At 47.8% G+C, this 22524-nt stretch overlaps 4 protein-coding genes across 4 annotated transcripts; 2 read left to right on the forward strand and 2 right to left on the reverse strand.

Annotated features, from left to right (window-relative positions):
• Positions 1–87: 87 nt before the first annotated feature.
• PtA15_10A563 (uncharacterized protein) lies at positions 88–679 on the forward strand (the record flags this gene model as incomplete). Its single annotated transcript, XM_053160751.1, has 3 exons — positions 88–177; positions 253–312; positions 383–679. The coding sequence occupies 3 exons, from the start codon at positions 88–90 to the stop codon at positions 677–679; spliced, it is 447 nt and encodes a 148-aa protein (XP_053024694.1).
• Positions 680–2879: 2200 nt separating this feature from the next.
• Positions 2880–3387, reverse strand: PtA15_10A564 (uncharacterized protein; the record flags this gene model as incomplete). The annotated part of the gene is made up of 3 exons (XM_053160752.1): positions 2880–3034; positions 3117–3215; positions 3288–3387. 3 exons carry the CDS (start codon positions 3385–3387, stop codon positions 2880–2882), a joined length of 354 nt encoding a protein of 117 aa, XP_053024695.1.
• A 915-nt stretch (positions 3388–4302) lies between these two features.
• On the reverse strand, positions 4303–5874 carry PtA15_10A565 (uncharacterized protein; the record flags this gene model as incomplete). Its single annotated transcript, XM_053160753.1, has 3 exons — positions 4303–5618; positions 5686–5776; positions 5851–5874. The coding sequence occupies 3 exons, from the start codon at positions 5872–5874 to the stop codon at positions 4303–4305; spliced, it is 1431 nt and encodes a 476-aa protein (XP_053024696.1).
• Positions 5875–15658: 9784 nt separating this feature from the next.
• PtA15_10A566 (uncharacterized protein) lies at positions 15659–15941 on the forward strand (the record flags this gene model as incomplete). The annotated part of the gene is made up of 2 exons (XM_053160754.1): positions 15659–15833; positions 15901–15941. 2 exons carry the CDS (start codon positions 15659–15661, stop codon positions 15939–15941), a joined length of 216 nt encoding a protein of 71 aa, XP_053024697.1.
• Positions 15942–22524: the final 6583 nt, after the last annotated feature.

Genomic DNA, 22524 nt, shown 5'->3' on the forward strand with positions numbered 1-22524 from the left:
TGGAAAATGATTGACAGAAGTCCGCAGGGGTACTCAATACGTAAAGGATACGATGTCGTACACCATTGTATCTGCTCCCAGCCCGAAATGAAACCAGCCTTGGAGACAGTTTTACAGCTGGATGAAGCCCTTGTCGCCGGTCGAGTGGAGCCCGAGCAGGCACACGGCACACGGAGGGTCATTCTCAAATAAATCGGGTGTGCATGCGCAAGACGGCGCAGCCAGACGATCTCCATCCGCGGCTCGTCTCAGACTCATCGCCAACGGTCGGGGACCGACAGCGCATTGATCGACACCGTTTGGCTCCTTCATGTCCGCCCATACATACTCCTGGATCAAACAACGGCAACAGCAGCTGTAGAGCGGACTGGGATCGCGTGAGGTGTCGAGAGATCAAGACCGAGAGGGCGCCCACAAAGCCGGAGACCACTTTCCGGCGCCCTCAGTCGATCGCCCGAGGACCAAACAACAACTGATCACACAACACTTGTTTAAAACGTATGAGATCGTGCTTCCCGTGCATGCGCAAAGCCCGGACAAAATGGACCATCACAGGATATCCCCATCGCCGGAAGTGACTGGCGAACATGCGCTTCTTCTCATCAAAAGCCCAGCGCTGCGAAGCCCGCTGTTGGCGGTGGTCCGACGTCGATCGCCTCGGGCGATGCTCCAGACCTGACTGATAAACACACACACACATTGAATGCGAATGTACAAGGGCCCAAACCGACATCACTGCCAGTATAACCCTCGGTCTCGTCTGGCTGTCGCGTCCAGACTGCACTTCAGACAGCTCTGCGCGGAACTCTCATCCTGGACCGAGAGAAACACCGCCGGGTGGCGAGGCCTCCGGCCTCCGTTTGAAGGAAAGCATCGTCCGCACCGAAGCAATGCGCAGTGTTTGTCGGTGGGTGTCGGTGCGCTGTTGTGTGGCATCCATCATTTGTATCAGCAAAAAATGAAAAAAATGATTGAATTGCTGTAAATGCGTTTGACTGAACCGCAACCACCCTGCAACTGTTTGATTGGGTTTGTTTACTTTTCTGAACTCTTTTCCTCAATGAAGAGATAGGTGGCAAAGAGAGAGACAAATTTGGGGAGGCATGGCAGCAGGTTTTGGGGACATGGTGCTGGACAGGGTCAAGGTTGGGGAAAAGCCCACACGGGCTCTAATTGCAGGACAGCAAAGGAGATAAGACTGTAACAAAGGTATGGTCAAGAAAATGAATGAGAGCATTCCAAATTCAGAAAACCAAGAAGAAAGACGGGAAAGAGGAGGCTTCAGGTATGAGTATAAGAGAAGCCAAAAGTCCAACTCACAAACACGGTCCAAGTAGTAGGCAGAATCCAGCTGGGGACATCTTCAAGGGGAGTATTGCCAGAGTGCTAGTCTGCTGGAGTTTCAACAGATCTTACCAACATCACCTGATACTTATTCACCTTAAAATTTACATGTTGCATGAATCTCATACTAAACATACCTTCCCTGCAATAAATATACTTCTACACTTATGAGGTGTGTATGCTTTTGCTTCCAAAAAGGGCCATTCTCAGGTCTCTGGTGCGGAGCATTTGAAATTTTAGTGTGGCTAAAATCAATGTTAGTATTCATGTATTTCAGCTCTTGGGTTTTTTTTCATTTCTCCATCATTACCATACATTCCTAGTCACTAAGAGAATAGCTTTATATATTGACAATTCTTTTTCATCAGATTTGTTCCTCTATTTACAGTTTGAGTTTGTTGATCCAGAAATACAAACTCATTGAGTCTTTGACTCTTTTAATCATCTGTTCACAAACAACCCATGCATTTTGGTTACCCACACGTGCAGGGAGGCTCAAAGTTCATGTTGACATCATGTATTTTCTGCTCATTCAAGATTTGATCTCATAATTCTCAAATGGTTGAAATCCCGGTGTTCATTAGCATGCTGCTCTGTCTCCTTACCACAACCCTGTTCTAACAAGTTTGCTTATTGTAGATGGAGAGATTGAGCATGGAATACGGGAATTAGGATACTGTTGAGCCATCTGATCAGTGCTCTTGATGGCAGAATTGGGTTTCTCAACCATTTGGCCCGTTGGCCCCTTGATCTTGCATTGAATGGAGGACTTGTCGTCAAGTCTGGGAGCCCCCCAGATCTCATTTTCCACACCCAAACCCTTGATCTTCAGTAAAAAGGAAAATGTTTCCCTAAGCCTGTAGTTCATTGCTTTCATGTGCACTGTTTGTTGTTTTGGTTGGTGTCTTAATTTAGGAGCTAGAGGGGCATCTAGAAATGTCTAAATGCCCAAGGGAAGTCACCCAATATCGGTGTACAGCCCGAGCGACGAAGATGTGCATACCCATGGCGCCAAGAGGCATGATCATTATCTGGGAATCGGAATTCGCTCCGAATCGGATTTTGCTCAACGCGATTTCGTATGTTATAATAGTGAACTTATTTACATAAAGCCAGCGTGGATCAGGCTTCGTGATGGTCATGCCATCGGGGCACAGTGTAGTAGTGGAACGTTATTCATTGTTTCCTGCCTATGTACATGTCACGGACGGGCCTACGGTGGTCTGACAACGATGTGCTTGGTCTTCGTCCCACCTGATTCCTGGTTGATATCACAGCCCTGAAGATCCAATGGTCGATCAAACAGTGGAGCTGGGTTTTAGGTAAACCATGCAAATAGTCTCTTCAACCTTGGATAAGAGAATATCCACAACTTTGTGAATAGCTGGATACATCAAGCACATTGAGGGTTTTCTTTCTCTGTCTCGGACGGCCCGCGGCCGTTGGCATTCAGAATTTCAGATCAGGAGTTGGAGCGCACACACACACACACTCGGCCGGATAGCTTGTAGATTCAAAAATGCTATAGGAGGGTGTCACATGTGGGAGGAGTCAGAGTGGGATGATCGCTGAACGACTACGAGCGTCGAGATCTGCGGAGCTGGTTGCTGACTGGCTGGAGCCTGAGAGGGGGGAGTTAAGCAGGGGCGTCGAGTGTGTTCGCCCATGTCAATGACGACCACTGTCAATCCTGGGGTCATCGCAGGTCATCGCTGGGCTTTAGAGAGGCCCGGGCGGCGAAGGCCAAGCAAGAATCTCAGATAAAGATCGACGGTGGATCGATCCGCCAGCCCAGCCCGGATCGGTAAAATCCGCAGAACATGGATGATGATGACTGTCATCAGTTTTGGTGATCGTCATCGAGGCTTCGCCTGGAGAATGTTTCTCCCCCAATAAAGTTAGCGTGACTCCTGCGAAGTGATCCATGCATATGTATGTATCACCCGATATCCCGGTCATATGCTCCTCGCGAAGACCGTGATCTGAACTGTTCGTCTTTTCTTTTTTAAAGTTTTCCGACCGAGTCATACAGAACTGCGTCATGGTGTGCACCAGAGTTCCAAACTTCCAATCTCACCCAGAGCCTCCGAACTTCCGATAAATCCATACCAAGTTCAATATCCATTACATACAGCACTCGGCAAGAGCACTGCGTTCACACCACAAGCCAGCACCTTGGTTGATTGCCCACGATGTTACACCACCAAAAACACCCCTCCTCCCACAAACAAGTCACTCAAGCTTACAACATCTGCAGGGACATACATAAATTAACGAAATATTGGAGGACTTCCCTTTTCAGAATACCAGTTAGATGTTATTTTCTATTTCTATCTTCTATTTTCCCAGAGGAGCAACATGCGGTTTCTATGCTAAGAAATAGAAAACAGAAATAGAAAGTACAAAATAGCCTGCTTTCTAAGTTGGCGGAAGTCCTCCATTTAGCTCCATTTGTGTACCCAACCAAAGTCAGCCAGTAGAAGGGGATGTATGTCTTAATCAAGTTTCCGAATTTAATTACTGATCAAATCGACGTAAATAACTTGCCAGAACATGCCTAATTGGGGCAATTGATCAATCCTCCTGCGCCTCGAATTATCAGGTCCAAAAGAGGAACCAAAGATTCTAGAATTTTGGTGGTAAACCATAGGATCTGTTTTTCTACATGTGAAGTTGACTTCCGCAAGTATCTTTTCATCGATGAGGAGCCGGTCTGGAAATCACTTGTATATTCAATTAGTCAGTACATATTACTCGAGCCTATCTTGATCAAAACGAGAGGCTCTAGGTACATCGTCTGCTTCCGTAACAAAAAGGAGGAGAAAAAAAACACCAGGAGGACATGATAAGGTTGGGCGAGGCTGTGGAAAAGGGGGAGGGCGAGAATATAAATACATAAATACAAGCAAAGGAATAGAAGTACATTGATGCAGCGGAGGATGAGACGGGTGAAGAGGATTAAGCAAGAGAAGTAGAAGAACGAGAGGAGATCAAAGGACGGGTGTCGGGGTCGGGATCCAAGCAAGGGTGATTCGTAGATGGAGATCGTAGGGGAGGACTAGGATTGATGACATTACTACAAGTGATTGAGGGTGAGGAGGGAGGGGGGGAGCGTGTTCTATGGATGGATGAACAAGTGTCGGGAGGAGGACGATAGAGTCTGCTCTGGATGAAGATGGTCAAGTCGAAGCAGAGCGTGCCGGCGGAGCCGATCAGATAGGGCACGGACTCGTTGAGGTAGTCGAGCTTCTGGCCACCCGGCTTCTGGCCAGGGGGGTGGCTGAGCAGGATCTGGGGCGAGCTGAGGATGCTGAGGACGTAGGTCAGGTTGCCCAGGAAGGCCAAGACAAAGAGCAGGATCGAGAGGCCTTCGACCGATTTCCGGCTGTAGTTCTTCATGATCTGCGGGATGCGGGAGGTCAGATATAGGAATGCACAGAGCCAGGCCGACAGTCTGCCGATCGTCTGCTTCATCGATTCTTTCGTTCCCTGATCATCTATCACCTTGATCTCCGCCAGCTCATCCTGCGCCTTAAGCTTTCCTAGAGGAGGCCTGGATGGGTGACTAAGATCCCGATCTTGAGTCGGATTATGTGCTTCAAAGCTTGGGGTTGGATGGGCGTGATTTGTCCATGGCCGAGTGAGAGAGTTTTTAGATTTGTGAGCGAGGAATGAGGATGATGAGTGGTGGCTGGTGATCTGAAAGGCGACAAAGGCAAAGACCACCAGGAAGAGGAATGCTTTCAGATTACAACATCGTAGTACTCTCGTAAATCTCGAAGGAGAATAGCAGGGCGGGTTCGATGGATTGTTGGCGGGTAGATTGGATGGAAGTGGGGTCCCTGAGTGAAGTGGTTGAGGGAAGGCAGCTTTCGGGGTTTGATGCGGTTGTGGATGGGGATGAGAAGCGAGATCTAGGCCGAGTTTACTGTGAGTCGGGGTTCTTTCGATGTCGATTGGATTGCTCGGATGTGTTTCTGAGATAGGAGTGTAGTGATGGGTCTGGTTGTCGATAGCTTGAGAGGATGGGGGCTGTGCTCGCGAGTAGAGCGCGAACTGGGCGATGAGGACGAGATCGATGAAGTTGAAGTAGATGGCCAGGTTGCGCTGGAAGGCGAGCTGGTTGGTGAGCAGACAGCCGACCAGATTCGTCACATCGCCCGAGAGCCAGTTGAGCAGGAAGGGCAGCGAGAGGCCGGCGACCGATTTGTGCTGGTAGTTCGTCCAGATCTGCGGCAGCTGGGCGAAGAACCAGCACAGCTGGGACAGGTCGCCTGGAGTGGGACAGGGGGGGAAGTCAGTTCCCGCCGAGACAAGATGGCCAAGCGCGAGCTTACATACCCAGGAGATCAGAGACCAGCATTCTGGGAGGGGATGTGTTCTTCTGGGCTGCAGTCGGGGTTCGAACTGTGCGAATGTCGAGGTTCGGAGTCTGTGTCCCTGTGCACACAGCACTCGGGCTGGCCTGCACTGGCGCATCGTGTCACGCAGCTGGAGTCGGCTCACCTGACGCGCCCCGGCGATAATCATCATCCGCCCGGCGCGTCACTCATATTCTAACTCCCTCTGCTTATGAATTGGCTTATCGCTGCAAAGAAAATAAAAAAACCAGCGGGGCTTGCCGATTGCTGCCCGTATGAGTGTAACAATTCGACTGTTGTACATAAATATTAGATGTAGAAAGACTACTCGGAGAATTCAGGATAAACCCTTCTTTCATTCAATTTTAACCATTCAGGGAAATGTCATCAAGATACATAACATCCTGATGTGTGCCACTGCGCCTCCGGGCTTGCCGTGCCAGAAGCGCACAGCCACACTTTCTGCTTCTGACCGGAACAATCTTTGAGCAGACACTATGAAAAAAACTCAAGAAACTGGTGTCAGTTGACATGCAGCATACTTGAGTTCAGTCTCCCTTACAACAAGCTTCATACAAAATGAATCCCAGGGTGGTGCACCCTGGAATATTTGGAATTTACTCAACGGTTCAGGCTAAGCAGTATGTTGAGACTCTGCTTAGCCACACTAACTTTGGAGATGCTCAGCTGGTACAGCAGTGGCACCTAAGTACATACATTACCAGTGCCCTTGTCAACTGGGAGGCATCCCTCCAGCTAACACACAAGGCCTTAAGCTTGACATACACCCGGGAGAGATCCCTCCTGGACAACTGCTTCATACACCAGTTGTCCAGGAGGAATCCCTCCCAGACAACAGATACATACAACATCCATACAGCAGTCGCCCAGGAAGGATCTCTCCCGGACAACTGCTTCATACACCAGTTGTCCGGGAGGAATCCCTCCCGGACGACAGATACATGCAAGAGTCACCCGGGAGGGATCTCTCCTGGCCGACTGCTTTGTACACCAGTTGTCCAGGAGGGATCCCTCCCAAACAACGGCCCCATACAACAGTTGCCTCGGAGGGATCCCTCCCGGACGACTGCTTCATACACCAGTTGTCCGGGAGGAATCCTTCCCGGACAACAGATACATACAAGAGTCGCCCGGGAGAGATCCCTCCTGGCCAAATGCTTCATACACCCGCTGTCCGGGAGGGATCCCTCCCGAGCAACGGCCCCATACAGCAGTCGCCCGGGAGGGATCCATCCCGGTTGACAGATACATGCAAGAGTCTCCCGGGAGGGATCCCTCTTGAACCACTGTTTGATGAAGCAGTTGGCCAGGAGGGATCCCTCCCGGGCGACTCTTGTATGTATCTGTCGTCCAGGAGGGATTCCTCCCAGACAGCTGGTGTATGAAGCAGCCGTCCGGGAGGGATCCCTCCCGGGCGACTGTTGTATGGGGCCGTTGTTCGGGAGGGATCCCTCCTGGACGACTGGTGTATGAAGCAGTCGGCCAGGAGGGATCCCTCCCGGGCGACTGTTGTATGGGGCCATTGTTTGGGAGGGATCCCTCCTGGACGACTGGTGTATGAAGCAGTCGGCCAGGAGGGATCCCTCCCGGGCGACTCTTGCATGTATCTGTTGTCCGGGAGGGATTCCTCCCGGACAACTGGTGTATGAAGCAGTTGTCCGGGAGGGATTCCTCCCGGACAACTGGTGTATGAAGCAGTTGTCCGGGAGGGATCCCTCCCGGGCAACTGTTGTATGGGGCTGTTGTTTGGGAGGGATCCCTCCTGGACAACTGGTGTATGAAGCAGTCAGCCAGGAGGGATCCCTCCCGGGCAACTCTTGCATGTATCTGTCGTCCGGGAGGGATTCCTCCCGGACAACTGGTGTATGAAGCAGTCGGCCAGGAGGGATCCCTCCCGGGCAACTGTTGTATGGGGCTGTTGTTTGGGAGGGATCCCTCCTGGACGACTGGTGTATAAGCAGTTGGCCAGGAGGGATCCCTCCGGGGTGACTCTTGCATGTATCTGTTGTCCGGGAAGGATTCCTCCCGGACAACTGGTGTATGAAGCAGTTGGCCGGGAGGTATCCCTCCTGGGCAACTGTTGTATGGGGCCGTTGATTGGGAGGGATCCCTCCCGGACGACATTTGTATGAAGCAGTTGTCTGGCAGGTGACAACTGTTATGCAAGGCCATTGTCCTGGAGGGATCTCTCCCGGGCAACTGTTGGAGGGATTCCGCCCGGTCGACTGTTGTGTTACGTTGTCGACCGGGAGGGAGTCCTCCCAGGCAAGACAGTTGCATATAGCTGTCAACCGGGAGGTATTCCGCCCGGTCGACTGTGGTGTTGCGTTGTTGACCAGGGGCAGGAGGGATTGCTCCCGGTTGTGTTATGTTGTTGACCGGGAGGAATCCCTATTCCTCCTGGTCCACGTGGGTGAGCGCATGTGGCCTTTTCTGTTGGAGGGAGGGATGCCTCCCGCTTGAAAGGGTGCTTGTATGTATTCTGCTGTGCCAGCTGAGCAGCTCAAAATGAACTGTGCACAAAGTTAGTGTGGTGGCTGGTGTGGTTAAGCAGAGTCTGAACATACTGCTTAGCCTGAGCTAATCCATAAAAATACATGGAATCAACCAGGAATAAAGCTGGACAAACTCAGGAATGTGGCATTGTATCAGCCCAGATCTGGCATGTCAACTGACACCAGTTTCTCAAGTTTTTTTCATAGTGAGAAATATCCAAATTGTACGTGCACCAAGAACTATTTACCCATACATACAACCAAAGGATAAGCTGAGGACGTGACGGGCATCCGCGTGGAGGCGGCCTGTAGTGCTTTCCACATAAAAGTCCTTTGTCGCTGACTCGGGGGCTCCATCCCAAGCTCCCAAGCTCCAATCCATCACAATCTATAACCAAATCAATCCAAGATCATTGCGCTCATCAACTCAAACACTACTTCCCTTTATTTCGCTCGTATCGTCTGCTTAACTTATTTGGCTAGGTTTGTTCCCCTCTATGCCCTTCTGATCAGCTTATAAAAGCCTTGGCTCATACTTTGTAATCTTTCCTTAGGTTTGTCGCAACTTGATCTCATTGCCGTTTTGCAAAGACTTCTGTCCTGACGGAACGCTTGCAAATCGCTCATGCCGGCTTCCCCTCTTTTTTTAGTCTGATCCTCTAGAATGAAGAACTTTCTTCTGGCGATCCCTGTTGGATTGTTGATCCTCTTGCAAGCTACGACTGGGTCCCCAACACCTGTTCCCCAAGCTGGAGCGCCCCAAGTACCTGGCGTCCGTGGGTGGTACCGTAGTGCCCCTGGTCTCCCTTGTCGATGTGCCGATGGCTGTGGATGTGTCGATGGACCTTGATGTCATCGGAAGTGAGCTCAGGGTAACTGATGACCTTCTCTTTCCCATAAAGATCGCTGCTGTGTCTCTGACTATCTGGACTGGATCTTTCTCAGGCAGATCCGAAAACGATTCGATGGCTAGCCTGATTACTCTGATCATGCTTGCTCAACGATAACGTTATGATATTTGTGGTTTTTGAACTAGGGATCCCCCATCACCAACGCGCGTATTTAATAAATTTATCGCTATAGTTCACCAAATCATTTCAGTCACATACGTAGCACCGAACCTATACATCGGAGATTTCCTAGTACCTAGAGTATTTGTGTGTGTTGAGAATGAATGAAAATAAGTTTTTTTTTAGATTATGGCCGGTGGAATTGTTTTCCAAGTGGAACAACAGACGTTGGATTATGTGATATTATGTGCTCACTCAGATGTAGGTCTGACTTGATTCCTCATGAGGTCTTCTACTACTTAATGTAGCTCAAAATACCGGTGATGGCTCTGCATGCCAAATTGAATCTTGCTCCTCTTGCAAGCCCTATATTCTGCTTCCAAGTGAATAGAACTTGAAACCATCGGGAAATTGGGAAGATGGAAAAATGCAATCATTCCAAGTGTACATATTCATCGAAAGGGGAACTAACGGCAAGCCAGGTCCTACACCACGGGTGAGGTTTTAAAGTTTCCATCCAGTAAATTTACTGGATGGTACAAAAAACCGAAAACCACTCGGAATCATTCCGGTATGGTCGAAGGACCAAAAACCAATCGGAATGCTTCCGGTATGGTCAAAGGACCGGAATCATTCCGAATGCAATTCGGGTTAAAACCAAACCCAAAAAAAAAGGTTTGCATCGGAACGAAGTCGAAAAAGTTTTGACTTCATTCCAGGAAATACAGACTGGGATCTGTTTCCGGTATTTTTCCGGTATTTTTGCCGGAAAAATTCTGTATATGAGTGATCAAGCCTTGCATATGCAGGGTCATAAACACAAATCACACTTCGGCCTGCATGGCGTGTCTAACGTACACCACCTGCAAATGGGTGTGGTTTTCTCCGCAGCCACAGCCAGTGGTTTTCCCTCGGAACTCGCGCGGCCCCCGGAAAACTCGTGCGGCCCCCGGAAACCATCATTCGGGGTGATGATACACATAACTCACCCGGGCCGTTCATCTGGCTGGTCAAATGACGACCAGCCAAGTTGTGCAACTTGATGACCGGCGAGCCGCGGGTCATCAGGACACACCGATGACCGGACAGCCGCGGGTCATCAGGACACACCGATGACCGGACAGCTGGCCGGTCATTGAGCTATACATGCCTCAATGACTGGTCAGACGGCTGGTCATCAAGGCAGACAGCTCGGTGACCGGAGCCGGCCGGTCATCAATAAGGCAGACACTGATCAATGACCGGTCATCAAGGATACACCACGGGCCATCCAGGACATCCATTGGTTGGACCGATGGTCGCACCTTCGGCTGTCCGGCTCTTGCGCGGGGGAGTCCATCCTTGGGACGGACATTGTACTTCCCTCGCGTCGGATGGTTCGGACAAACCATCCCATGTACGGACCAGGGAGCGTTCAGCGGATGATTGAAGGACCATCCGCTGGATGGCTCCACACTCCAGCGGGCATCAAAAAATGAGTGGCCCGGCTGGCCAACGCACATCAGTGCTCGCAAGGGGTGTCAAACATGCGACCTGTGGAGCCCTCAATTGACGTCAAGAGCATGAATCTGCCAACTACGCCATGTCGACAGCACCTTGCAGTAACCCCACCTTCATCACATATAGACTACAACCAACGATACCCCTTCGCCGTCCAACAGTCTATTGGACATTCAGATCAATTGCACAGTCTTGATCAAGGGTGTCCAAGGGTTTTTTTAATTGGTGTCCATTGGACACCCTCATGAATGGAGGGTGATGCACATTGTTTCTTGCGATCATTGGACACTCTCAACCGAGAGTGTCCGCTGGGCAACTTGTTTGGTGTCCATCGGACACTCCGGCTGGAGTGTCCGATTGTCGGAGCGCACGTTTGCGTGAAAAGCGTCCATTGGACACTCCTGGAGGAGAGTGTCCGATGGATGCTATTTTTTGGGCGTCCAAATGACGCTTTGGCCAGCAAAGCGGCACTTGGACGCTTTTTGAAACCGTCCAAGTGATGCTTTTGCCCCGTAGCGTCCATCGGATGCTCTGGGAGCATCCTCTGGACGCTTCCAGGGCAAAAGCGTCCATCGGATGGGGCGGTTTCCCAGAAACCCGCCCCGTGGTGTACACCTCGATCACCTCAGACCGGCCAGCTGGCTGGTCATTGAAGTGTCCTTGATGACCGGCTGGCTCCGGTCATCGAGGTACATGTATACCTCGATGGCCAGCCGTCTGACCAGTCATCAAGGTATACACCTCAATGACCGGCCAACTGGCTGGCCATCAAAATTGTACCTCGATGACCGGTCAGCTGGCTGGTTGTCGAGGTATACAGGCACCTTGATGACCGGAGCAGGCCGTTCGTCAAGGCATACACCTTGATCATCCCTGTCATCAAGGCTGGATCATTGATGACCGGAGCCGGCCGGTCATCAAGGCCTTGATCATTGATGACCGGAGCCAACCGGCCATTAAGGCATACACCTTGATGACCGGCCAGCTTGGGTCGGTTCATCAAGGTACATTCATACCTCGAAGACCAGCCGGCTGGCTGGTCATCGAGGTACATATGTTGATGGCCAGCCAGTTGGCCGGTCATTGAGGTGTATACCTCGATGACTGCTCAGATGGCTGGTAATCAAGGTACATGTACCTTGACATCAAGGACACCTCGATGACCAGCCAGCTGGCCGGTGATCGAGTTGTATCTGTGCCTTAATGACCGATTAGATGGCCGGTCATCGAGTGTCTACCGTCTTGATGACCGGCCGGCTCCAGTCATCAAGCTGTCTGCCTTGACGACCAGCCGTCTGACCAGTCATCGAGGCATGTATACCTTGATGACCGCCCAGCTGTCCGGTCATCGGTGCGTCCTGATGAACCGCGGCTCGCCGTTCATCAAGCTGTACAACTTGGCTGGTCGTCATGTGACCAGCCAGATGACCGGCCCGGGCGAGTTATGTTTACCCCAAATGATGGTTCCCGGGGGCCGCGCGAGTTCAGTTGGAAAACCACTGGGTGTGGCTGCGGAGAAAACCACACCCATTTGCAGGTGGTGGTAGTGGTCAAGGGGCTCCTGTGGAGGTAGATCAGCAACATGTTGCTGGTTCAATCCTCCCTTTTGGCTGGGTGATTTGTTTGGTCCCCATTTTGAGCCAAGAACACCCCGCCACAGCCCGGAACCATTCCAAAAAAACTTTTGAAAGAAATTCGGAATGGCGTTGGCAATCCGTGGTATTTTCGGATTGCCCTCCAGTAGAATTCCAGGAAGATTCCAGTGGAAACGCCGACGGTCTGACGACGGTCCCCCCTTGCAGGCAGACACCTCGAAATGATTTCGGTTACCAACCGAAATCATTTCAAAGAACTTCACCCGTGGTGTAACAGGTCTGTAAATGACATTCCGTGATGATGCCCGCCTCTATCTAGCACAGGGTACGCGGGTTTGTCGGGATCAGGTCCATCCTCACATCCTAGCATGGGGCAATGTGCATCTGGGGGTGCTTCAGCGTCAATCCGGCTCACGCGTCATCTGGACCCAATGAATCTTCATCGATCGCTCCCGCCGTGTAGTCTTCTGGGGGTCATCAGTTGGGGGTTGCCGGCGGAGGTTGAAAAGAAGCCTCGAGTCGGAGTCTGGCTGGCCTGCCACATGGCACAGCACGCGTGTTGGCTGCAGTGGCTCATTGTGTCACGTCACTCCCGAAAATCATCTTCTGCCCGAGGTGCCAATGACGCGTCGAGAAGTATCCGATGGATTGGCTTATCGCGGCAATAGAAACACCAGCGGATTTGTGTTGTGTGCTACTTCCTGACCAGTTGGACCCCGTGTGGATCAATTTGATCGTTGTATTGTGGAAAGATTATTCTGACAAACCCTTTCTCCCAGTCAATTCAAACCAACATTGAGCAAAAATGCTGGAAAATGACATCCAGATACACACATAAACCTCAGGGAAACACCCCGATACATCAATATTTATGTACCCTACCGGGCTTGCCATAGTCTAGACGTGTACACACTTTCTGCTTTTGCACGGAACAATCTTTGAGTGGAATTCGAGAATGCACGCACCAAAAACTATTCAACCATACAACTAAAGAATACAGTTGAGGATGTGACGGGCACGCGCGTGAGGCGGGCTGTACATAGTGCCAGCTGCGCTGTCTAAAGCCCCTTTTTGCTGACTCGGTGATTCTCCGTGCCAAGCTCCCCACCCACAATAATCACTACAAAATCCACGATCATTTCTCCGATCAATCCCTCAATCGTCACAGCTATCGCTTTGCACTGTTTACACTCGTGCCAATTTTTAAATAACTTATAGGAGCTAGGTGCGTTTCCCTCTATGCCCTTCTAATCAAATCTCCCTGACTCACGTTGCGTGATTTTTCTTTAGGTTTGTCTTCACTTACAGATATCATTTATGGTGTTCAAAGTTGGTTTGCATAATTTTATGCATGCATAAATCATAAAATCATAAAATCTTTTTTGCAGGGTATATGACTGTCTGATTATGTAATAGAAAATTTCCTCACCAAAATATTTTTATGATTTTATGATTTATGCATGCATAAAAATATGCAAACCAACTTTGAACACCATAATTGCCGTGTTACCAAGACCTGACAATACGCTCGCACATTGCATCAACTCATATCTTATTTCATTGTATTCTGATTCTCCAGAATGCAAAACTTCTTAACTATCCCTTTTGCATTATTGGTCCTCTTGCAATCTACCATCTGCTACCCAACACTTTCTGTGTGAGGTGTTGCGACGCAAGGGCCCGGCAAACCTGGCGGTCAACACGACAGGCCTGGCGAATGTAAATGTGACTGTATAAGCAACAAATGTGTATGTGATCCAGGTTGCAATAATCCGAAGAGCTCATAACAAGGTAACCGATGACCTTTTCCTTCCCATCAAGACCGCTGCTGTGTTTCTGACTACTTATCTGGGAACGCCCGCTTGACCTTCGTCAGTCATATCCGGAAACAACTCAATGGCTAGCCTGATTGTTCTGATGATGCCCGTTGGACAACAAGTCTCCCTCCACGACATCTGTTAATCAATCTTTCTTGTTCTTGGACTAGGGAACTCCCATCACCAATGCGCATATTTGGTAGATTTTGTAGTTCACGTGGAATCCTTATGCTTATCCAGAAAAATTTACTATGGATTGACTCTGAAGCTACCAGTTCAACAAAAAGCGGGTTTGCATTATCACCTTCAGGCCGATTGCTCCCAATGTCGAGATGTAAAAAGATCACTCAAACAAACCCTTCTTTCCAATACATGAAACGATCAGGGAAAATTAAATCTTGGTTAAATTTGTTATGGCCTGGTGTATACCTCTCTGGGGGAGAGTTGATGCCCGCTACAATCGTGTAGTCGGGTGGTACCTTTTCTTCCTTCCCCGGGGTTTTTACAGGTTATGAGCCCAGCGTTACCTCTGTCGCGTGTTCAATTCCCATTGCCTGCATCTCGCACATGTCACATCTCCCCAGCTTGTAACCCTCACATAACATGACATAACTGTGTTAGCTACTCCTAGTCTTACATACAAGCATATTATTGATTATTGGTTTAGGAGTGTGGTTGCCTTAAAATAGTTCCACGGTTCATGGGTGCCAAAAGTCCCATTTTAAGATAAATCATAGTATAGTCTTTAAAAAAATAGCATTAGTATAGTAGCCAGTATGCGTGAAAGTTGACAGTTAACAAGTCTGTCGGGGAGTAACACTTAGATTTGTATGTAGTTTCACACCAGTCCATTTGGTGTCCAATCCAATATCACCTCTGTTATCAGTGATATTGGCTTGCGGGGGAGTGTTATGGCCTGGTGTATACCTCTCTGGGGGAGAGTTGATGCCCGCTACGATTGTGTAGTCGGGTGGTATCTTTCCTTCCTTCCCCGGGGTTTTTACAAAATTGAGGGAAACTTCCTGAAATGTGCGCCTCCGGGCTTGCCGTAGAAGTGTACAGTCGCACTTTCTACTTCCACCGCACGGAACAATCTTTGAGTAGGATTGTACATGCATGCAACCATTACAATATGAGTTGAGGCTGTGACGGGCATCCGCGAGGAGGCGGGCTGTACATGGTGCTTTCAACACGAGTCCTTTGTTGCTGACTCGGTAACTCCAAGCCTTAGCTCCCAACCCCCAAGGCTTTTCATCTCAGCCTATTCATATCTAAAATCCACGAGCATTTGTCCCATCAATCCCTTGATTTTCTCATCGTCTGCTTTGCATTCTTCCAAGTCATCTGGCTTCCGTATCCGACTAGGTTTGTTCCATTTCACTCCATGCCCTTCTGATTGAATTCCCTTGACTCCGCAACTTGATATCCGTGCTGCTTTGACAAGACTTTTGCCCTGACTATACCACTCTGAATTGCATCAACTTAGATCAGCTTCTCGTAGTCAGATTCTCCATAATGCAAAACTTCTTAGTGATCCCTGTTGGATTATTAATCCTATTGCAAGTTACCATCGGCTCCCCAACACCGATTGCTCGACCTGACGGCAGAATCCCTCCCGGACCCCATCCCATCGATAGACCCAGATACAGTCCTCCCCGTTTCGATTGTGATTGTCCCTTAGATCCCGGAAGTTGCTGCGCTGAGCACTGAGAAGAGCTCATGACAAGGTAACCGATGGTCTTCTCCTTGACATACAGACCCCCGCCGCGTTTCTGACTATCTGATAACGCCGAATTGACCTTTCGCAGATATATTTGGAAACAATTCAATGGCTACATAGCCTAATTATTCGAGTGACGCTTTCTCAACAACCAGTCTCTCCAAGATATCTGCCAAATCACCTTTTTTGTTATTGAATTAGCTTTACATCACCAAGGCACGCGATTTATATTTACCGGTGTAGTTCTCTAAATTATTTTGGCCGCACACATAGCCCCATACCTTGACATCAGAGACTTCCTAGTAGTAACTTAGAGTGTTTGTGGGTATACTACAAGAGCGAATTAAAACAATAACATTGATACATTAAATTATGAAAGACAGGTGTTTCCTTTCATGCTCATCCAGGTTTGAATCTGATTTCCTGATGTCCTCTCAATGCTCATGCACCACTGCTAAGTATGATTTCAAATTCACGAAGGCTCACCTGCGGAGTCAGACACGAGTTGGTCACCACCCGTTTGCCGTGGATTCCTTAGGGCATTTGGGGATTGCTCAGAACCAGGCATGCAGTTTGACTAGGCTACCCTTGCTGACACTGTGATCAAGATGTTGAATCAATAGGGAAGACACCTTCCCGTAGGGACCCTCCAAAGGAGGGACTTAAGCCCCCTTTGTTAGTGATACATTGCAAGAATAATATTTAGGGTGTTCAAAGTTGACTTTCATAAAATCATAACAGCATAAAATCATAAGATTCTAAGCCAAAAAAAAATATGTACACGCAAACACTCAAATTGGAGCAACATTTCTAAAATGGTACATATAAAATCATCATTTGAAAGTTTTATGATTTTATGTAATGAAAATATTATGATTTCAACTTTGAACACCTTAAATGAAACTTTTGCATGACATCCCGTGTGACGCGCAATCAGTTCCCAGGAGTAGAGAATTGGGAAGAATTAATCCTTAAATTCTTTCTACCCATGTCATTTGGCATTGTGTGATCAAGGTTTTGAAAGAATACAAAGGACTAGGATTTCATTTCTCTAGATTAGACTTTGTAACTATCTAACAAGGATTTTCTAACTTATGATAAATCAAAGGAAATGTATCCTTTATTTACCTAGGAGCAAGCGAGTGTGCTGCTCTTGACTGTTTGAGAGATAAATGGAGTAGAGATGGAAGCAGCAATGGTTCCGCGTATGTCGTCTTAGCGATCTGTGCGTTGTAAACCTCAGTTAGCTTAATCTTCATTTGTAAGTTTCATTTCTCTTTTAAATCTTTTTCTTACGCTCTTTGAGCCTGTGAGTATTATGGTCCGTTTGATTGGTTCTCAGCAAAACGGTCGAGGAATAGCGCGACGTTATCTACAAAACGTTTATGCGATCCTCTTTTAGTGCTTTGTTTCTTTTGCTGAGTTACAGAAACCTTTACTCACCGACTTCTTCCTCTTCACTTTGTGCAGGATCGGTATGAGTGGGTTTTATCTTTTTGACTTTGTCTAGAAGAGAGGATCGAGGCGTTAGCGCTCAACTTGTTAGTGTTAAAGCTAAATCAACTTCTTGCTCACCTTTGGTGGGCGATGTTATTCTCGCTTTAAGGGACTGTGGCTCGGGATTTACCGCAAGCTTGATTTTGCTGTGCGCTGAGGCCGGACCTGCATGCATCAAATTTTGATGAGTCAGTTTTACGACCCCGCAGAGCTGATTTTTGGACTGCGGAATCTGGTTCGCTTTGCTTACCATTTTCCGCAGCTGATTGAGTTCCCGGCTGCTGGCTCAATTTATGAGTTTGTGGCCGTTCACCTAGGCGTGTAATCTCACAGGTTTGGGGGTACAGAAGATGCATAAGATCATGAAGTTTCTTTCTACATTTTTTTAATTCTTTGGGGCCTTGAGTGCCCCTTGAAGTTCTTCTTTGTGACTGACATGTGCCCTGCTCCATTGGAATGGAACTTTTTCACCTGTTGGTGGGTACAATTCATCCTTCAGTGGGTATCTGTGAGCCCTTTCCGGTGCCCAGGGCAGGCAAGCTAAAAGCTCAAAGGAGTATCTCTTCACCAGCCATGTTTACCTCCAAGGTCACATAGACACCTGCTGAAAGGTGATTGGTACCCATAAACAAGGGTGTAACAGCTATGCTACAAAAAGCGTAGCGTAGCAGTTAGTGTAGTGTTTTTTCAGATTGCTGTGCTGCGCTGAACTGTAGCGGTCAAAAAGGACCGCTACGTTTTTTGAAATCCCTGACAAAAAAACATAGTGTCTAGCACACTTTTTGCAGCGGCCATGTAGCGCCAGACCACTTAGCGCAAAACCGCTAAAAAAGAGGCTATGTAGCGGTATGTTAACCGCTTTTCTACATAAACTGGGGGAAAAAAAAAACTACCATACCCGCAGACCAATAGAGAAAAAAAAGGAAGGAAAATTAATAAGAGAGTTTAATGAACTATATCAGAAAAAATTACCAAAACTATAACTTGTTATTTTTGGGAGCAGATTTTTGTTTGTAGCAAGCAAACTTTTCACTTTTTTGGGCTACATCAATAATATCTTGACAATCAGAAAAGACCACACCCAACTTGACACTGTTGCATAGCCACATGTGGCTGCTGATACAACGCTCAATTTTTTGTATCACAAGCCCAGACCTGTCTGATCCACAAATGTTGGCAGCAGCCAAGAATGTCCGCTCCACACTGGCAGAACTGGCCGGACATGCTAGATAGTCTCTTGCAATCTATCCCAAGACGGGGAAATCCTTTGAATGGAGCTGGAAGTACATCAGAAGTTTCAAAATCAATGATCTTAGACTTGAGTGAAACAAAACAAGAAATAAAATAAAAAAAACCTTCCACCAAGCCAATACACAACCCTTCTTGTCCAGGGGGAAACCAACTTTGGTTGGTGTAACACTTGATCTCAGTATTGATTTCTGGTGCTTCAGAATCTTGAGGGTAGAAGTTGAATTCATCTTTGTTGGAGTCGGAATCAGAAGGTGTAGGATTGACATCAGATTGTGTTGCCTTCAGTTTGAAAGATTTCAGAAGACTAAGAGTATTTTCATTACTTTAGTATGTTTCTGTAGCTAGTATGACTGTACAATAACAACAAATAGATAAGGAAACTATTTGATGATTTACCTAAGAGCAGGCTGCTGGCTGCGCTCTACTTAAGGTTGAGAGAAAAGAGAGTAGGAAGAAGCCTGGAGTTTTTCTTTGGGTTGAGTGCGTTTACCCTGAAAGCCAGCATGTCCCGTTAGTTCTCTGCTTTATCTGGTGTTGTTTGCGAGTGCTTACGCTCGTTGATTCTATGGTTCTTAGGATCCACGTGGTCTAGGTTCAGTGATGCGCCTGAGGAATTCTTTGACGTTGTCTATAGCGCAATCGTGCTACTCGTCAGTTTTTTGGCCATAAGCTCTTTGCTTGGTGTAACCTGCTTACTGAGTGTTTCCCCTTCTTGTTGAGAGGGATTGGTTTGGTTGTGGCTGTTCTTGACAAGCTGCTGAGCTAAAACTAGATTGAAGAATTAGCTCTTGTCTGATTACATCAAAGTGCTTTAAGATTACCGGCTGCTCACCTTTGGTGGTTGCCGATATTCTAGCTTTGAGTGGCTGAGGGCTGAGGTTTTCCACACGCCTGAGTTTGTTTCTCATTTGAGTCGGACCTGCATGCATCAATGTGATGTGTCAGTTTTGCGACTCCGCGGAACTCAAACTTTGGACTGCGGAAGTGGTTCGCTTTGCTTACCAGTTTCCGCAGCTGAGATAGATCCCGGCCACAGTCTCAATTTATGAGATTGCGGCCGTTCACCTTGGCTTATATTCTCACACAGTTGAGGTGATTCTGCTCTGAGAGACTTGAGGAGTGATTCTTGAGCTTTGAAATTTTTTTAGATCAAGTCATTGGAAGACTTCCCGTAGGATCTAGGCCCCCCGTACAGACTAAATTTTTACAGATCTAAACCTTACTGGCTGGTGAAAAGTGATTGAGATCAAGTTCTCACCAGCCAGTAGAGTTTAACCTGGCCTGACAGATCTGGCTTTTTAGCCCACGGGAAGTCATCCATTGATCTGTCTGACATGGGAGCCAAATAGACTTTGAAACAACATCATCCACCAAGCCGGATGAAGGAAAGTGGCCACAACAACTGTATCACACTTGAGGGCTAGGTCCACGTACTTATTGGTGATTTTGATCATTGGATCAAACATCCAAACCAACACAGAATCGGTTAATATAGCAGCTGATTTCTTCTTTTCAAGGCTATCAAGGACTTGTGAATATTCATATAAGACCATTTAAAGCTTGGGTCCATCACCCTCCATGCGTCAAGTCATTTCCAAACATTGCTGCAACATAATGATGATTAAATCTAATTGGCATTTGGCTAAAACCACAAAAAAAGGAAAGTCTTACCTTCAAGACACTATTCAATTCATTCACCTCTTGCCACTCTTCCAAATTCAAATTGTAATGCTTGCCTGCAGACTGTCCAGTGTGCTTGTCAGACTTGTTCTCAAGGAGCTGCTTGATTACCCGGCGTCCTTGGTAAGCACATTGTCAACTATTGTATGCAATGTTCCATCTTATCCCGTATCCTCCAATCAAGCCTGGAACTTTACAGCCAAGCTTGGTGGCCCAAAGCTTCCACTCCGCTTGTTTTCAGGGGGAAGAATAAATCTGTTGGCATATGTAATCAAGCCAATGTTATCAATCATAAATATATTTATTACATACAATGTTTCCGCAATTTCTGCTGAATATGAAAATACAAACCTTTTTCAAGGTGAAACCAATACCTGAACCACTGTCCTCACGGTTTTCTGTTGAGGGTAACAAAGGGGACATAACAGCTATGAGAGATGACAAGATGTCATGGACATGGTTCAGCACATTGAGTCAATGTGTAATTATCATTCAGTGAGAAAGGATAACAGTGAGGGAAAACAACTAGACTATATACATGTATAATATAGGCTGAGTTGTGGTTTTATAGATTAGAAGCATACTGCATAAAGAAATGCTAACACAATATCTCAACATTTTCAGTGTCACTACTGTCTGAGTCACCCTAGCCAGGCTCTAGTTGATTTGGTTCAGCATCATCAGGATCAACCTGGTCCTCCTTGTCTTCCAATAATTCAGGGTTGACCTCATCAATATCTTCATCAACTAGTCCCTCCACTTCCTCAAGGATGGTTTCCAGCCAAGGAAAGCTTTCATCATTCTTCTTTGGTCAAACAATGGCTTTTGAAAGTTTCAAGGCGCTTAAACCGGCGCCCAAGATAAGTGCGATAACATGACAAACACATTAATGGGGATTTTTCTGAACATCCCAATCGGTCAAATCCACCAAAAGGAAGGTCAAAGCCACGCCTTTGGCCATTGTGAAGTTATTACTTCCGGAATCTGTGGTCTGGGCAAGAATGTATATATTTTGAACCATGAAATTAGCGATTGAACTGGAGCTTGGAGAACAGGATTAGAAAATATCATTATGTGATTTACTTATCTTTTGGTGCAGACCGTGCTTTACTAGCACATTTTCCAAGGGAGAGGCAAGGTACTTGCCATTGTGATGCCATGACACGTACTTCATTGCGAGGTGTTGACACTTGTAGTTCCAGTTCTGGTCGATGTAGAAGCACGTGATCCCGACAAATGCCTTGTGGCTTCCCTTGGTGGTCCAGACATCAGATGCAAGCACCAGGAAAAAAAAATAGTCACTTGATGGCAAGTGACATGATGCAGCTTTGGTTTCTGCTCCAGAGCTACTCCAGCGCTGCTCCAAGTCTGCTCCACCAGCACTTGTAGAGCTTGCAGGACTGCACCAGAGCACTCAATGTGGCACAGTCAGCTGATCCTAATTTTTTCCCAGGAACAGCTGAGCAGTAGGCATTGACTGAGCCTGGGCCAAAGCTGAGCATTGGCTGAGCCTGGGCCACAGCTGAGCATTGGATATTCCAAGCCTGAAACAAATCCAAGTGTCAGCTGGACCAAGAATATTCCAAATCTGGGCATCAGCTTAGCCAACAATGGTCCAAAGCTGAGCATCATCTTGGAAAAGGCTTGTGCAGAGCTTAGGATCAGCTGGTACAATACTGTTCCAAAGATTAACACCAGCTGGGCCAAAACTTTTCAAAAGATGAGCATCAGCTGAGCCAATGCTGGCACAAAGCTGAGCATTGGCTGAGCCAAGGCTGTTCTAAAGCTGAGTATCAGATGTTTTGAGACTATTCAAAAGATTAATATCACCTGAGCCAAGGCTGTTCCACAGCTGAGCATCAGCTGAGCCAAGGCTGTTCCACAGCTGAGCATCAGCTGAGCCAAGGCTGTTCCACAGCTGAGCATCAGCTGAGCCAAGGCTGGTCCACAGCTGAGCATCAGCTGAGCCAAGGCTGGTCCACAGCTGAGCATCAGCTGAGCATCAGCTGAGCAAAGGCTGGTCCACAGCTGAGCATCAGCTGAGCCAAGGCTGGTCCACAGCTGAGCATTTTCTTAGCCAAGGTTGGTCCACAGCTGAGCATCAGCTGAGCCAAGGCTGGTCCACAGATGAGCATAAGCTGTTACAGGAGTGGTCAGACTCAGAATCTGAGCATTGGCTGGGCCAAGATTTATCCAAAGCTGAAAATCAGCTGTGCCAATACTGGTCCAAAGC

This window comes from Puccinia triticina, chromosome 10A (genome assembly GCF_026914185.1).
Source record: "Puccinia triticina chromosome 10A, complete sequence".
Classification (NCBI taxonomy): Eukaryota; Fungi; Basidiomycota; class Pucciniomycetes; order Pucciniales; family Pucciniaceae; genus Puccinia; species Puccinia triticina.